A 17311-nucleotide genomic window follows, 5' to 3' on the forward strand; every position below is an offset into this window, starting at 1 on the left:
GCGGTCTTCATCCATCTTCATCCATGGCAGCGCTCAGCTGGGGATGTCCTCTTCCACCCGATCTTCATCCATTCAATGCTTTTTTGCTTCTTCTGATCTTCCATTCAACGTGCTCTTCATGAGGTCACCGCTGCACACTGAAGCTTGAATGCGAGATACACCCTTATATAGGTGTGCCCTTGCATTCTGATTGGCTGATTTTCAAATTCAAATCAGCCAATAGAATAAGAGCTTTTTCTATTGACTGATTTTAGTATTATTTTGAAAATCAGCCAATTGGAATGCAAGGGAACCCCTACATAAATGGGTACCTTGCATTCAAGCTTCAATGTGCCGCGGTAACCGCATGAAGAGGACGTTGGATGGAAGATCAGAAGAAGCATTGGATGGAAGATGGATGAAGACCTGGTGGAAGATCATGCCCCAGCGGAGCGGAGCCATGGATGAAGACCACTGCCATGGATGAAAAAGAGCTCTGCTTGAGTCGATCATGTAGGAGCCGGATTAAAGTTGGGTGAGTAGAAACTTTGGGGTTTAGTGTTAGGATTTTTTTGTGTGGTCTTTTTCTTTAGGATAGGCTTTTTGCTTTTTTCTTATGTTTTTTTAAGCCAGGCTATTTTTTAGAAAGGAGATTTTTTTTATTTATTTTAAAAAAGAGCTATAATTGCTTTAAGGCAATGCCCTACCAAATGACCTTTTCAGTAGGTTTTAGTGTTATTGTAGGTTTTTTTTTTTATTTTGGGGTGAACTTTTTTTTTTAAATGGGACTTTAGGATAGGCCTTACTGTTTTTGGTATTGTTTTATTTGTAACATGTTTTTCATTTTTTGTAATGTGTTTTTTAAAATTTTCTGTAACTTAGGGGGTGTTAGGTTAGGGGTCTGGGAGGGGGTTAGCTGTAAGGGAGTTAAGTAGTATAGGGCTAGTTTGTGATGGGGGTATTAACGGTTTAGGGGTTAATAGGTTAGGGATGTTTGCAATGGGATGGTATTATGCCAGAATCAGGAGAAGTCTGAGCTACTTAAATCTGTATCCCAGCAAATATTTGTCCAGAGCAGTTCTGGATTATTGGAGTTGTCTCCATCATCTCTGAAATCATGTCAGTCATTGTGGTCTTTCTGGGACCTGAAAAGAACCAGCTTCTAGCAGAGAGACTCCAGCAATCTACTACACCCCTCCAGTGAAGAGGTTCTGTTGCTCACACCTGTGGGTCACAGTATGCTCAGTATAACAAGATCCTTAAGTGATAGTAGCTCAGACAGACAAAGTTATAATAACCCATTCATCCCAGTGACACAGCCGAGACTTGTATCCTGGGAAATCTATTTTATTGAGGGAACTGCAGGGGTATAAATAGCACTTTTTATCTCTGGCAGCTTCGGATGTGCTACTCTTCATCCATGGTGGAGCTCCGCTGGGGCTGTCCTCTTCCATCTGGTCTTCATCCATCTTTCATCCAATGCTTCTTCACTTCTTCTGATCTTCCATCTGATGACCTCTTCATGTGGTCACCACCGCACACTGAAGCTTGAATGTGAGGTACCCCCTTGCATTCCGAATGGCTGATTTTAAAATTCAAATTAGCTAATAGAATGAGATCAGAAGAAGCAAAGAAGCATCATGTAGAAGATGGATGAAGACCAGGTGGGAGAGGACAGCCCCAGCGGATTGCTGCCATGGATGAAGACCGCTGCCGGGATGAAGACGAGCATTGCCAGAGCTGATCACATAGGAGCCAGATTCAAGATGGGTAAGTAGAAACTTTGGGGTTTAGCATAAGTATTTTTTGGGGTATGCTTTTTTTTAGAATAGGGTTCTTATTTTATTTTCTTAGTTTTTTTTAAGATTGTTTATTTTTTTTTTTTAAATAGGGATTTTTAATTAAAAAACAGCTTTAATCACTTTAGGGCAATGCCCTACCAAATTACCTTTTCAGAGCAATCTTTTTTTAGGATAGTTTTTTTTTTAGATTAAGATTTTTTTAGAATAGGGATTTGTTTTTATTGGGTAAAAGAGCTTAATCACTTTGAAGCAATGACCTATAAAATGCCCTTAGAATAATGCCTAACCAAATGTCCTTTTCATGGCAATCTTAGTTTTAGGGTAGGATTTTTATTTAGATTTTTTTTTTTTTGGACAAAAGAGCTTAATCCCTTTAGGGACAATGCCCTACAAAATGTACTTCTAAGAGCAATGCCCAACCAAATGCCCTTTTCAGGGCAATCTTTTTGTAGGATATGGTTTTTTTTCTAGAATAGGGATTTTTTTTTTTATTAAAGTAAAAGAGCTATAATCACTTTAGGACAATGTCCTTCCAAATGCCCTTCTCAGGTCAATTTTTAGTGTAGGTTTTTCAAGATAGGATCTGTAATTGCTTTAGGGCAATGCCATTTCAGGGCAATTTGTAGTGTAGGTTTTAGTGTTAATACAGGTTTTTTTTATTTTGGGGTGGACTTTAGTTTTAGTATAGGCCTGTTTTGTTTTTCAAAGTGTTTTTTATTTTTTCTTGCAATTTTTTTTGTAATGTTAGTGTTTTTTATTTTCTGTAAATCAGGGGGTGTTAGGTTAGGTGTCTGGGGTGTTAGCGGTTAGGTAGTTAAGTAGTGTAGGGGTAGTTTGCAATGGGGGCATTAGTAGTTTATGAATTAATACGTTAGGTTTTTTTTTGCATTAGGGTTGTGGCGGTTTAGGGGTTAATAGGTTGGGCTGGTTAGGTTAATAGGTTATGGGAGGTTAGTGGTTAATCATGTTGCTGGGTTAGGTTGCTCTGCGGTAAAGGCACATAAGGGGTTAAAAATTTAGAGTAGCATTACATTTATATACAATTTTTAAATATGCATTTTCTTGTATAATGCATATTTTAAATATTGTACATATTTTAAACATCTTTTTTTTGTGTGTTTTTATTATTTTAAATATTAATATATAATTCAAAATATATAATTATGTTATCAAAGTCAGTAGCTGAAAATGTATATTTTTACAAGAAAATGCATATTTTGCTAAGAAGGATTTTATTTTTTTTAAGCAGTATGCCCCCTTTCCCTATACTTTGTATTGTTAATTTTAAAAAAAGTTTGCGCTGTGACGCCATCACGTCATTGCGTGTGACGTCACCACATGTAACTGGAAGCCCCGGCAATGCCTGTCACTATGCAGGCCCTGCATTAATATTAATATTCAACAATTATTAACCTAAATTGCCACATTTTTTTTTATTAGGTTATTCCAATATGTAATAAAATTATAATTTACTTCCAGTGTTAACGCTCCTTGCTCCTCCCACGGCCTTACTTCCTGTTAATATTCTCATCCAGGCGAGAGCTGTACCTCCCCTCTCCACGTCAGAGCACTGGCATGTCATTCTTCACGCTTATGTGCATGCGTTTCAGCGATATAGCAGTATCAGGCAAGGAAAAAAGTGTTAGCGCATATCTCTTGAAGGGTGTTTTGTTTCGCAGACTGGCCTGCCCTGTCATTGGTTTAAAAAAAATGTGACAGGAGAAAATCAATAGCAGGGATTGGTTCAATATGTTGTGCCCTCTGCTAAATCTGCAGCTTGTCCAGGTTCCTCTCCTCTATTACCTCATTTTTATCAGCTGCATCTCTGCATATTCTGCCAATAATCAAGTCTTGAGGCCTACCGCGCAAAAGTATACAGACAGGAACGTGAGCACCACCAATCTATGTGGTGAAAGTGAGGTACTGCAAGATAGCAAAACTCCCAGTAAACCTACAGCTGCATTCACTAAAAAGGATCTATACTTTGCATTAGCTCTCATCCTACTGGGCCACTCCCAGAGGAGGGGTCTTCCCCTATAAAACTCTGCAGCTCACTCTAACAAATTGCTTGGACATTGCTGTAAGTTTCTCAGCTCCTGTTCTATTATTCAGATTCCTGACCTCTGCTTGTTTTCTCTGGACTTCACCACCTGCTTTCTCTTTTTGTATTGAAGCCTTGTTTAAATTGCCATCCTGTGTACGACCCCCCCCCCCCCCAGATGTTAACTAGACTTGCTCTGGACTGTCCTCTGCATTACTTCTGCACTGCTGGACCATCACTCAACATCAAGTGGCAATCACCTCAGCTTGACAGGATTGGGCTCTAGAGGACTGGAGTAAGGTCATCTTCTCTCATGAGTCCAATTTTTACCTTTGCCCAACAGCTGGTCATCTATTGGTTAGACAAAGACCTGGAGGTTTGTACTAGCCACTGAGTCTCGCACCCACTGTGAAATTTGGTGGAGGATGGGTGATGATCTGGGGGTGCATCAGCAGGTCTGGAATTCGTCAGATTTATCTTTTTGAAGGACACGATCAAGCCACGGTCATGGTTATCCTGGACGAAAACTTGCTTCCTTCTGTTCTGACAATGTTCCCCAACTATTAGAATTGTTTTCCAGCAGAACAATGCTCCATGCTACACAGCCAAGTCAATCATGGTGTGGATGGAGGACCTCTAGATCAAGACCATGTAATGGCCAGCCCAATCTCCAGACCTGAACCCCATTGAAAACCTCTGAAATGAGATCAAGAGAAATGTGGATGGTCGCAAGCCATCAAAGAAAGACGAGCTGCTTGAATTTTTGCACCAGACATGGCATTAAGTCACCCAGAAGCAATGTGTGAAAGACTGGTGGAGAGAATGCCAAGACGCGTGAAAGCTGTGAATGTAATCAGGGTTATTCCACCAAATATTGATTTCTGAACTCTTGCTAAGTTAAAACATTAGTATTGTGTTGTTTTAAAATGAATATGAGCTTGTTTTTTTTTTGTTTTTTTTCATTATTCGAGGTCTGAAAACACAGCATCTTTTTTTATGTTGACCAGTTGCCATTTTCTGCAAATAAATGCTCCAAATGGCAATATTTTTATTTGGGAGAAATGTTCTCAGAAGTGTAGAGTAAAACAAAAATGTCCCTTTTATTTAAATACCTATAAATAGCAAAACCAGAGAAACTGATAATTTTGCAGTGACCTCTTAATTATTTCAAGGGCTATATTTCGGAAAAATTGTGCCAAGACTTGCTTGACAGGGTGGCTACAAAGCTTACATTTTGTAATATGTGGATTGATTGTTAAGAATTGGTTTATACTGAAGAGTTATTTATGTATTAACTTATTCATCTACATTTTTTGTATTCGTTGTATGTTTTAACATTTCCGTGTAAACAATTTAAAAATAAATAAAATACACAACGCATAATAGTACTAGCAATGTGTCCAGCAGGAGAAAATTACTAGAAATCACTGCTATACATTTCTAATATGATGTAAAGCGACGATTGCAAACAATATTCTCCTACTTCACACATTGTTAGTCAGCGCTATTATTATGTTTTTATTTATTTTTTTCTATCCCAACCAAAAGGTCTTGTCTCAACGCGCTCGTAAACAACAGGTGGGTTGAAAACTGACATCACTTCTTGAGGCTTTAAATCAGTACGCGGGAACAATTTAAGAGCTGTTTGGCGCCTAGCGGGGGCGGTGTCCCATGGAAAGTTTGGAAACGCCTATCTGCGCGTTCATTCAGTTCTTAACGACACGCATCAAATATGTCCATCAAATGTATTTTTTTCGCCTCCTCCGCTCACGAAGTCAGGATGAATCATCGTATACGTCAACAACCGTACCTTGTTTAATAAAGAGGGTCGTCCTAAGTCTACCGTTCTTATACTAGTTGAATCGCGTCATTGGAGTGCTTCCACCAATCTGTCATTAAAATGTCATATAGCAGCCTGCGTTAAACCAATCAGTAAAATGGATTCTGCAATGACACAAATTCCCCCCCGCCTCTCAGTTATGTTCACTGATTGGTTGTATGATTTGTCTGTCTTGCTAGGGTAACGCTAGCGCCTGCTAATGGAAAGGGGATTGGTTCATCTCAGGCGCGAAACTTAACGCGGGAAAAAGAAAGGATAGGACCGTATAGACGCATTTGTGAAGGGCTCGCCTGGATATCTAAAGCTTGTGAAGGGACTCTATACATTGGGGACGTGTTGTCCCTTGACCTGTTACGGAACGGTCGAATGGGTTGTATAGTCTGCTCATCTGGTGAGCGAGACCAGGGAGCAGCAGACACTCTCTGGCGTTAGCATGATGCAGTCCGATGTATGTTCTTTCACGGGTCTCCAGCCACCTTCTAACCCAGACACGTCCCCACCCCGGCGGGTTCTGGTTTCAGTCATTAAGTCCGTCTCCCCTCCTGCCGCCCGCACTCCTTTGAAGCCTCGTCGGCCTCCGTTTTTTGCAGGCACTCCAGGATCGACTGCCAAACCCAGCCCTGTCCCAACCAGTCCTGGTTTCAGTGATTTCATGGTCTACCCCTGGCGTTGGGGAGAGAACGCTCATAATGTCACCCTTAGTCCGGGGCCCCCTGTCCGACACCAACCAACACCCGTTCAGTCCGCCCACGCCACAAGAGAGAGCGGTACACGGGGAAGAATTGGTAATGTTATTATCGGCACCCCAGAGGAAGAGGGATCCGGCGGGAACGATGAAAGTGCGGGTGGGCTGAGGGTGAGTAGAGATTTAAAGAAGAGGATTTTCAGATGAAAGCTAATTAACATGAGGACATATAACACAACATGCTACTACATGGCAGGCTGCTTTAGTGAGAGGAATGGGGCAAGGGAGGTTTAAATTGGTGCAACTCCCGCAGTAGCTGATTGAGTGTGCCTTTAAAGTGAGTTGTCTGCATGTATTAACTAACCCCGTGATAAAGCGTTTTTGTTTTGCAAATAAAGATTGTTGTGTCTGTGGTAGAAGTTATTGCTCCCTGTCTCTGTCTTGTAAGCTGTCAGATTACGGTTAATACGCATGCATTCCTGTCATCCCTTTAATGTTACTGTTAGACTTTTAAATGCCACAGTGCAGCGCCATGATTGGCTTTAGTATTGGACAGCCTAGAATGCAGCTACACAGTACAATAATCATCTAATATACAGAACATGATCACTCAGACCTGCACATTTAAAGTACTAATAACCACCTGCGTTCTTTCACTTTTTATAACTCCAAATATTTTCAGTTCCCGAATTGAAAATAGCCTCTTTTCACACAAAACTAAAATCCTAAGCGATATCTACTGAAATGATTGGTGCATAGATAACTCATTTTTAGATTCAATTAATTTAAAGGGCCACTAAACTCAAAATCTTTCTTTCGTGATTCAGATAGAGAATATAAATTAAAACATTACAATTTACTTCTATTATTTATTTTGCTTCATTTTTTTAGATATCCGTTGAAGAGAAAGCAATACACATGGTGAGCCAATCACATGAGGCTTCTATGTGCAGCAGCTACTGAGCATATCTAGATATGCTTTTCAGCAAAGAATATCAAGAGAATAAAACAAATTAGATAATAGAAGTAAATTAGAAAGATGTTTAAAATTGCATTCTCTTTCTAAATCATGAGAGAAAATGTGGGTCTCATGTCCCTTTAAGCCACCTAAATATTTCAGTAGAAAAATGCATGCAAATGGTTGCGAGGGGTTAACTTTATGCTTGTGCTTGGCTCCTAATTAATTTATGTTCTGAAGTTGCATAACTATGTAACTAAAATGTGCATGGTCCGTGGCAAATGTCTAACAGTTTCTTAGTCCTATTTACTTGTAGATGTCAACATTGAAATGAACATAGCTGGATTACATATTTGAATAGAAACGTGCAATATACATGTACTGTATTGTCAAAAATGCTCTAGCAAAAGTTATCACTTGCATGTGAAGCATAACTATTCTCAGTTCACTAGCATTTTAAATACTGCAGCTGTTCAGAGTCAGTGGGGCTTGCATCATCTCGGCAATTTAGGCTTTCTGAGCAAGTGCTGTTTAAAATGCTAGTGTACACTTAAAGGGACAGGAAATCCAAAACAATTTTTCTTATGATTTAGATAGAACATGCAATGTTAAACAAACAACTTCCCAGATTACTTCTATTATCATATCTGCTTCATTCTCCTGGTATCATTTGTTGAAGGAGCAGCAATGCACTACTGGTTTCTAACTGAATACATGGGTGAGCCAATGGAGAGAGAGATAGAGATAGATATATCAAAGAATGAGAAGGATGGAAATTAAATGAGAAGTAATTTGGAAAGTTGTTTAAAATTGCTTGTTCTACCTAAATCATGAAAGAACAAAAATTGGGGTTTGTGTCCCTTTAAAGGGACAGTTTACTCATATGTTCTACCCTTTAATTTGTTCCCAATGATCCACTTTACCTGCTGGAGTATATTAAATTATTTAAAAGTATTTCCATTATCCTTATATTGGAATTTAAAATAGTTTATTTAGCCTGTGGTATCCCCCACCCACCCTGAAAGTTTTTGGCCTCAAGTCCAAGCTGTGTACACTCACCCAGCAGAAAAAATTGCACTCACAGTGGGGTATAGAAGAGATAAAGTAATAACATGGTAATTTTCCATTGTTCTCTCCAAGTATTGCTGATTGGTTTATGGACATATAAAAGATAAATAAGCAGGTATATGTACAAAATGTGATAAAGTAAGGAGATCTGATTATTCCTACAAGCTCAACCCATTTTATTAGGTTGTGGCTTCAAAGCACAAAATCTGCTTATTCATATACACAAATAAGCCTTAAAGGGACACTAAATCCAATTTTTTCTTTCGGGATTCAGAGCACGCAATTTTAAGCAACTTTCTCCTATTTTTCTTTGTTCTCTATCTTTATTTTAAAAGCAGGAATGTTATGCATTGGAGCCGGCCCATTTTTGGTTGATATCCTGGGTTATGCTTGCTTATTGGTAGGTAAATATCAGCCTCCAATAAGCAAGTGCTATCCATGGTGCTGAACCTAAAATGGGCTGGCTCTTAAGATTTACATTTCTGCTTTTAAAATAAAGATAGCAAGAGAACAAAGAGAAATTTTATAATAGTAGTAAATTAGAAAGTCGATTAACATTTCATGCTCTATCTGAATCACAAAAGAGAGAATTTGGGTTCAGTGTCCCTTTAAAAAAAAAAGCAAATATCATACATTTTTTACTCAGAAGCTGGTAAAAAAAAGTAATTGGAAACACATTGAGGGAAAAACAATTTTATAGTATACTGTCCCTTTTTAAAGGGACAAAAACCCATTTTTTTAATTTCATGATTCAGATAGAACATACCATTTTAAACAACTTTCTAATTTACTTTTATCATATTTCCTTTTTCTTGTTATTCTTTGTTAAAAAACAAGGTATGTTCAGGTGTGTGCACGTGTCTACAGCAGTTTTGCAACATTGTTATACATTAGCAAGAGCACTAGATGGCAAGTGGACCACGGTTTACTATGTTTCAATTTGCACCGTTTCAGAATAACAACCTTTTTTCCCAGTCATGTGACTGCTATTGAAAAAGCATTGAGAAGCAGCGCATAGATTAAAATAGCCAGTAGGTGGAGCTGTCCGCTTGTGTTGCAGTAAAGCAAGCATGCTGAAATTAATCAGTTAACCAGAGCTGAGCTATCAAGCAGATTTCAAAGGAACAACATCTTCCTGTCTATAAATCAGTCCAGATAGGAATGCGTAGAAAGAACTGTTTGCAGAAAAATGCAAGTGAAGTCTGTGTTGTGTGATTATTTTATTAGGTTTATAATGCTGTTTAGCATTTAAAGTATTCATTTCAAAGCTTTAAAAATAATGTATTAGGTGTTACTTACGATAATTTTGAGAGGGGCCTGGAACCCAACTCCCTCACTTCCCTTTGACTTACATTATAAACTGGGTTTCAATTTACAACCATTCCTTCTGGAACCTAACCCTGGTGTAAACTGAGGGCTACCTGTACTATTTCCTGTCATGTGCTTAAAGTATATGAACACTACCTACCTAGGTACCTTTCCAACAAAGAATACAATGAGAATGTAGCAAATTTGGTAATAGAAGTACGGTAAATTGGAAACTTTTTTAATATTGCTTTATTTATTTGAATAATGAAAGCAAAAATGTTGAGTTTCATGTCCCTTTAAGTACACTTTTGAAACGGCTATAAGCCTTTATTAGAAGCGAATACATGTATATTTAAGATATGTTTCCAATTTTGACTGGAATGTTCCTTTTAACCACATAAATTCATGTTCCTGAGCAGGGCACAGTCATTGAGCTAATCAGACTTGCATGATTCTGCCAATTTCTGTTTGCGTCCTGCTCAGGACCTGTAGGGATTGCGCCTCTGGAATACGTGTTTAACCCCTTTGTTGCAGTACAAATAGTGTGGTAAACACTATTAGTAAAAAAATGAAATCATTCAATTGGATCATGGTCAAAGGGGGAAGCTGCAGGACGCCATATATTGTAGTACATTCCATGCTGTCCTAATGGCGTTTTAAAGCCCTTCGCTCATAGGCTGGCATGGAACATTGTGAAGGGGTTAAAAAGACATAAAACCACAATTTTCTTATCCTTTGTTGAAAACCATGGATGTAAGCTCAGGGGTGTGTACATGTCTGCAGCACTATTGCCTGTCATGTAGTGCTTCAGGTATGTGCACGCTTCCTACCTAGGCATTTCTTCCACAAAGAACATGAGAATAAAGCAATGCTGATAATATAAGTAAATTGAGAACCTTTATCTGAATAATGAAAGACAACTTTGGGTTCCATGTCCCTTTAACCCCTTTTGTTGGGTTACAAGTATGTGAGTATCCATGCATATCTATATAGGTTTTAAGGTTTTGAATCTGAAACCCAACATTTTTCTTTCATGATTCAGATAAAGTATGTAATAATAAAAAAAAATATTAATTGTAAAGTTTCATTATGCATAGCTAAACATATAAAAACCCCAAGGTGTTTACTTCCCCTTTAAATGAACACTTAACCCATAGAGTGTGCAAATTTAAGCAACTTTCTAATTTACTCCTATTATCAATTTTTATTCGTTCTCTTGCTATCTTTATTTAAAAAAGACATCTAAGCTAAGGAGCCAGCCAATTTTTGGTTCAGAACACTGGACAGCAATTGTTTATTGGTGGGTGAATTTATCCACCAATCAGTAAGAACAACCCAGGTTGTTCACCAAAATGGGCCAACATCTAAATTTACATTCTTACTTTTCAAATAAAGATACCAAGAGAATGAAGAAAATGATAATATATGAGTAAATTAGAAAGTTGCTTAAAATTGCTTACTCTATCTGCATCATGAAAGAAAAAAAATTGGGTTCAGTGTCCCTTGACACTGAACCCAATTGTAATATTACTCCAGTAGTTGAATAACAAGAGTATTGCAGTATGCTTTAGTACCTTTTTTATTGGACTAACATTACATAGTAAGACAAGGTTTCTAGAGCTTCCCTTTCACAAATAACACTGGAAAGAAAGTAAAATGGGAACTTTTTTAAAAAAAATTCTATGCTATATTTGAATCACAAAAGAAAAAAAAATGTTTTTCATGTCCCTTTAAGGAGCGAACAGTTTATCTGTTATTTAAGTGGTTTTCCCCATCTTCTAGATCATGGTAACATTTTGTTTTTAACTATAATTTTACTATTTTGACCAGACATGATAAACGGGTAAAAATCAATATTATATATAGATCATTTTTGAGCCAGGTTAATTTGTATCAAATTTTGTATCATAGTCCATGATATAGAGATCCCATAATTATTAACTCCTAGTGCAGTCTGTCACCACTGACGATGAACAATATAATTTTGTGATTGCTAGATAAGTTTGAGGAAATAAGTGGGATATGCCGAAGTAGGACCTAATAATTAAAGGACCTATATGAAATACTTTCAGGTTGTATTAAACAGTTTGAGTTTCAGAATAGCTTCACAATGATTTAAAAAAAAAAAAAAAACAACTTTGTAAATTATGTAATTTTGGCTTTTTGAAAATTGTGTCTTTTTATTATTTGGATAATTATTAGTGCAGACTTCTAATGTCATAAGTGTTCTCCACAGAAAGTTTTGCCTGCCAGGTGGTATTATGAAGTTGTCAGGTGGGGGCAGATTATTACTTAAATCAGGTGGGTGGTGTGAAAAACACTAGGGAGAACACTCCATTGGCCTAACTCTATCTCATATCCTTCCCTAATTCGCTTCAGTAGAGGTAAACATATAAGGAGCTGCAAAACAATCTCAAATATATAATAAAAAGATACTTCAATAACACTGTCAAAGTAGCGTTTGATCTTTTTTTTTTTTCTTGGCACATTGCAGTTTCATTTCCCTCTTATGTGACAGCTATCCGCAAATCACAGACTCTTAAATATATAGTGTAAATTCTTGCTCATCCTCAGTCGGTTCTTCTGCTTCAGAAAGTGGACGTAAACATGAAAATTCTATCACATCTGCTCTGTTATCAAAATCTGTGTTTCTATGGGAAATTTCCCACTCCATCTTGTGTTATATATCAATTCTAAAGCAATATGAGCAAGTTAGACTAATATGGCCGCAGACACAAAATCTTTTCTCTAGATCACCATAGGCTTGTGGGATATTCCATACCCATGAACAAACACAAAATCATTAACTGCCTGATTACACTCATAAGTGAGATTCCTACCTTTTTATTTTCATCTAAATTAGTCATGCAAAACCTAGGCATTCTTTTCCTCAATATCACAACGCGGTGTACAAGATTCTCGTACAACTGAAAAATATGTAGGAATCTTGTCGGATGTTTCTTAGTCAACATTCTAAAGTGCTCTGCAAAAATTTATAATACAGGCTTATAAATACAGGATTTCCTTATTTGAGCACAACTGATCCGCTCTATACTGCTGTGTAGTATATGGTTTAAGGCTCAAAGGGTGAATGTTCAGCATTATAAGATAACCTATACATATTTAAAATGGACCTATATGATTTATGGGTAAAAGGTTTATTGTTGAGCATTATGTCATAAATGATACATATTTAAATACTGAGTTAAAAGTTATACAAAATCCAAGATAATTATTTTATGCAGATAGACAGCATACCATTTAAAAATTATTAAACTATTAAATTTGTTTAGTTCCCATGATATTCTTTGTTGAAAAGATACCTAGCTAGGTATCTGGAGAACTACATTGAAGGAAAAAGTGCTGCCATTCAGCGCTTTTGGAAATTGATGACATTCTTGCAAAACTGCTGCGATATAGTGCTCCAGAAATGGGCAGGCTCCTAAGCATACATCCCTGCTTTTCAACAAAAGAATGAAGAAAAAATTATAATAGAACTAAATAAGAAAGTTGCTTAAAATTGCATGCGCTCTGAATCATGAAAGAAAAAAATGGTTTTTATATTCCTTTAATCTTATAAATGTCTATTTTTAGGGGGGAAAAAGTACAAAAAAACAATGTACATATTTTTATAAACATTATTTTAAAATGGGTGTTTTTCTGTAGGATGGGATTCGTCGAGGCCGTCCAAGAGCAGAGACTGTTCGAGATTTAATAAATGAAGGTGAACTCTCTTCCAGTAGGATCCGATGTAATATCTGCAATAGGGTTTTTCCTCGGGAGAAATCCTTGCAAGCTCATAAAAGAACTCACACAGGTTAGCTATAATATTCTTTGTATTTTTTATCTTATCCCACCTCCCCCCCCCCCATGTACCATGTGACATATGGGCAAATTAAACATGCATATACTGTGAACTCTTGCACATGCTCAGTATGAGCTGATGCCTCAGAAAGTGTGCATATATAAAGGTTGTGCACATTTTGATAATGGAAGTAAATTGTTTTTTTGTTTTTTTTTGTTTTTTTTTGTATGCTCTATCTGAATCATGAAAGTTTAATTTTGACTTTAGTGTTCATTTAAAAGACAAACACTGTTCTATTATTCCTTCTTTTTCTGTTGTAAAGGCATTTTATACTCCTTTTTATGATCTCTATTTTTTTATATTGGTAAGGATTTTAGTAGACAATCCAGCCTAATATTAATTCGTATGATCATATGTTTTTTTTTTTCTCTTTCAAAATCCTTTTATTATATTGCTGGATCACAACAATACCACAAAATTGATGCTTGCATGTATATTTAAGGTTGTAAGTGAGATGAAACCACCAAAGGACATACTTATCCTGGAATGCCAGAAAGGATCATGTATGTTGTATAGAAAGCATGAGAAGCTTGAATGGATATTGTGTTCTCTTGGTACATTTTCTACTGCAGTAGGGCATTAATATTATATATTCTGCTTATGGCTTTATTCTATTATGTTAGGTAGCTGTATGTTTTGGTGACTTGCATGCATAACTAGACATAGCTTGTTACATAATGCCAGTATTTTTAAAATGTAAAATACCTTCGATCAGGCAAAACGGCTTAAAAACTTAGTTGTTTCCTATGTGCTATAGTATTACTAACCTTTTAACTGGGTTATTATTATTTTTTATTTATAAAGCGCCAACAGATTCCGCAGCGCTGCCCATGGGTACAAGGATAACAGTACAATGGAGAAACAATACGATAAAAGACAAAATTTTACAGACAAATACAGGGGGAATTGAGGGCCCTATTCCCGTGGGAACTTACAATCTAGAGGGGTAGGAGGATGGGAAACAGGAGGTGGGGACTATAAAGGTGAGAATGATATTAGTGAGGAGATATAGGGTAACTGTTAGTTAAGTGAAGTTAGTTTGTTAATAAGTCGGGTGATAAGCTTCCCTGAACAGAAAGGTCTTTAGGGAACGTTTAAAGGAGGAGAGGTTAGGGGCAAGTCTGACAGCTCGAGGAAGTGCGTTCCAGAGGGAGGGTTGGTGCCGCACGAGAGAAGTCCTGTAGTCTAGCATGAGAGGAGGTGATAGTAGAGGACGCAAGAAGCAGGTCATTGTTGGATCTTATGGGACGGGCAGGAGTATATTTGTTGATGAGTGAGGAAAGGTAGGGTGGGGCAGTATTGGTGAGGGCTTTGTAGGTCAGGGTGAGAATTTTGAATTTAACTCTGTTGTGAATGGGGAGCCAGTAAAGGGACTCACAGAGAGGTGCAGCAGAAACAGAGCTTCGAGAGAGGTGGATTAGCCTGGCAGATGCATTTAGGATGTATTGTAGGGGAGAGAGGCGGGAGAGAGGAAGGCCAGTTAGTACGTTTTTACAGTAGTCAAGTCGGGAAATTACCAGGGAGTGGATTAGCTGTTTAGTAGTTTCAGCACACAGAAACAAACAAATTTTGGAGATATTGCGTAGGTGGTTGCGGCAGAATGAAGAGAGCAATTGGATGTGGGGAATGAAGGACAGATTTGAGTCAAGCGTGACTCAGAGGCAGCGGACTTGGGGTTATGGGGAGATTGGGGTGCCGCCAACAGTGATAGAAAAATTAGAGACTGGAGTAGAGTTAGATGGGGGAATTAGAAGTAGTTTGGTCTTGGACATGTTTATTTTTAGGTGGTGAGAGGCCATCCGGGAGGAAGTGCTAGATAAGCAATCGCTGATGTGAGAATTGACAGAAGGAGAGAGTGCAGGGGTGGATAGGTAGATTTGGGTATCATCAACATAGAGGTGATAGCTGAAGCCATAGCTGTTGATAAGTTTACCCAGTGATGAAGTGTAAATAGAGAAGAGTAGAGGACCCAGGACAGAGCCTTGAGGTACTGCAACAGACAGAGGCAATAGAGAGGAGGAGTCTCCAGCAAAAGAGACAGAGAAGGATCTGTTAGAGAGATAAGAGTGAATCCAGGAGAGGGCAGTGTCACAGAGCCCAAGAGAGCTTAGAGTCCGTAGGGGATGGTCAACAGTGTCAAAGGCAGCAGAGAAGTCAAGTAAGATGAGTATAGAGTAGTAGCCTTTGTTTTTAGCAGAAAGGAGATCGTTAGTAATCTTGGTGAGGGCAGTCTCAGTTGAGTGTTGGGGACGGAAGCCAGAATGCAGGGGGTCGAGCAATGAGTTGGAGGACAGGAATTGAGTTAGGCAATCAAACTAGTTTTTTAAGGAATTTTGAAGCTAGCGGGAGCAGTGATATGGGGCGGTAGTTTGCAGGGGAGTTAGGGTCAAGCAAGGGTTTTTTGAGGGTGGGGGTGACCTTTGCATGTTTGAAGGAGGAAGGGAATGAGCTGGTAGAAAGGGATAGGTTGAATATGTGAGTAAGAGCCGGAGTGAGGGTGGGAGACAGAGGAGGAATTAGATGTGAAGGAATAGGGTCAAGTGGGCAGGTAGTGAGGTGTGAGGAAGACAAAAGGTAAGCCACTTCACTCTCAGTGGTTAGGAGGAGGGTGCAGAGGGGGTGACTGCAATCGAAGTTGGGAGATTGCAGGGTTGTGTTGGGATGTTTCTTCGGATGGCAAGTGTTTTATTGAAAAAATAGTCAGCAAGGTCTTGAGCACTAAATGCAGATGAGGGGGGTGGTGCAGGTGGGTAGAGGAGAGAGTTGAAAATGGAGAAGAGTCTTTTAGGGTTTGAAGAGTGAGTGGCTATAAGAGAAGAGAAGTAGGTTTGCTTAGCTAAGCGAAGGGCAGATGTGTAAGAGTAAAGAATGAACTTATAGTGCATGAAATCAGGTTCAGAGCGGGATTTCCTCCAGGCACGTTCAGCAGTGCTTGAGCATTTTTGTAGGTGGCGTGTATAGTGATTACAATTAGTTAAACCAGTATTGTTACTTAAAGGGACAGTCAAGTAAAAAAAACAAAAAAACTTTCATGATTTAAATAGTGCATGTAATTTTAAACGACTTTCCAATTTACTTTTATTACCAATTTTTCTTTGTTCTCTTGGTATTCTTAGTTGAAAGCTAAACCTAGGAGGTTCATATGCTAATTTATTAGACCTTGAAGGCCGCCTCTAATCTGAAAGCATTTTGACAGTTTTTCACCACTAGAGGGCATTAGTTCATGTGTTTCATATAGAACATATTGAGCTCAGGCACGTAAAGCTCCTAAGAGTGAGTACTGATTGGCTAAAAATGCAAGGGGGCAGTTTGCAAAGGCTTAGATACAATGTAATTACTGTAACATTGGTAGTTTTCGCTAGAAGTATTTTTTTGAAAAATATCAAAAAAAATACTTCTATTCAAAATTAATGTTAATTTCCATTTTGACTGCAATGTCTACCAATAAAGGGACATGAAACCCAAAAATATTCTTTCATGATTCAGATAGAGAATACAATTTTAAACTACTTTCTAATTTTCTTCTATTATCTAATCTGTTTCATTCTTTTGGTATCATTTGTTGAAGGAGCAGCAAAGCACTACTGTTTTCTAACTGAACACATGGGTGAGCCAATCCCAATCAATATATATTTGCAGCCACCAATCAACAGCTAGAACCTAGTTTCTCTGCTGCCCCTGAGCTTACCTAGATAAACTTTTCAGCAATGAATAACAAGAGAAGGAAGCAAATTAAATAATAGAAGTAAATTGGAAAGTTGTTTA

General features: G+C 38.0%; 1 protein-coding gene across 1 annotated transcript in view; it reads left to right on the forward strand.

The window, feature by feature from the left end:
• Positions 1-5911: 5911 nt before the first annotated feature.
• The window catches only part of ZNF367 (zinc finger protein 367), a 44296-nt gene continuing 32896 nt past the window's right edge, over positions 5912-17311 (forward strand). The window contains exons 1-2 of the mRNA XM_053700597.1: positions 5912-6518; positions 13348-13498. Coding sequence (XP_053556572.1) covers positions 6096-6518; positions 13348-13498 — 574 coding nt within the window. The 5' untranslated portion in view covers positions 5912-6095. The remainder of the gene's footprint in view (positions 6519-13347; positions 13499-17311) is intronic.

The sequence above is a fragment of the Bombina bombina genome, chromosome 2 (assembly GCF_027579735.1).
Source record: "Bombina bombina isolate aBomBom1 chromosome 2, aBomBom1.pri, whole genome shotgun sequence".
NCBI lineage: Eukaryota > Metazoa > Chordata > Amphibia > Anura > Bombinatoridae > Bombina > Bombina bombina.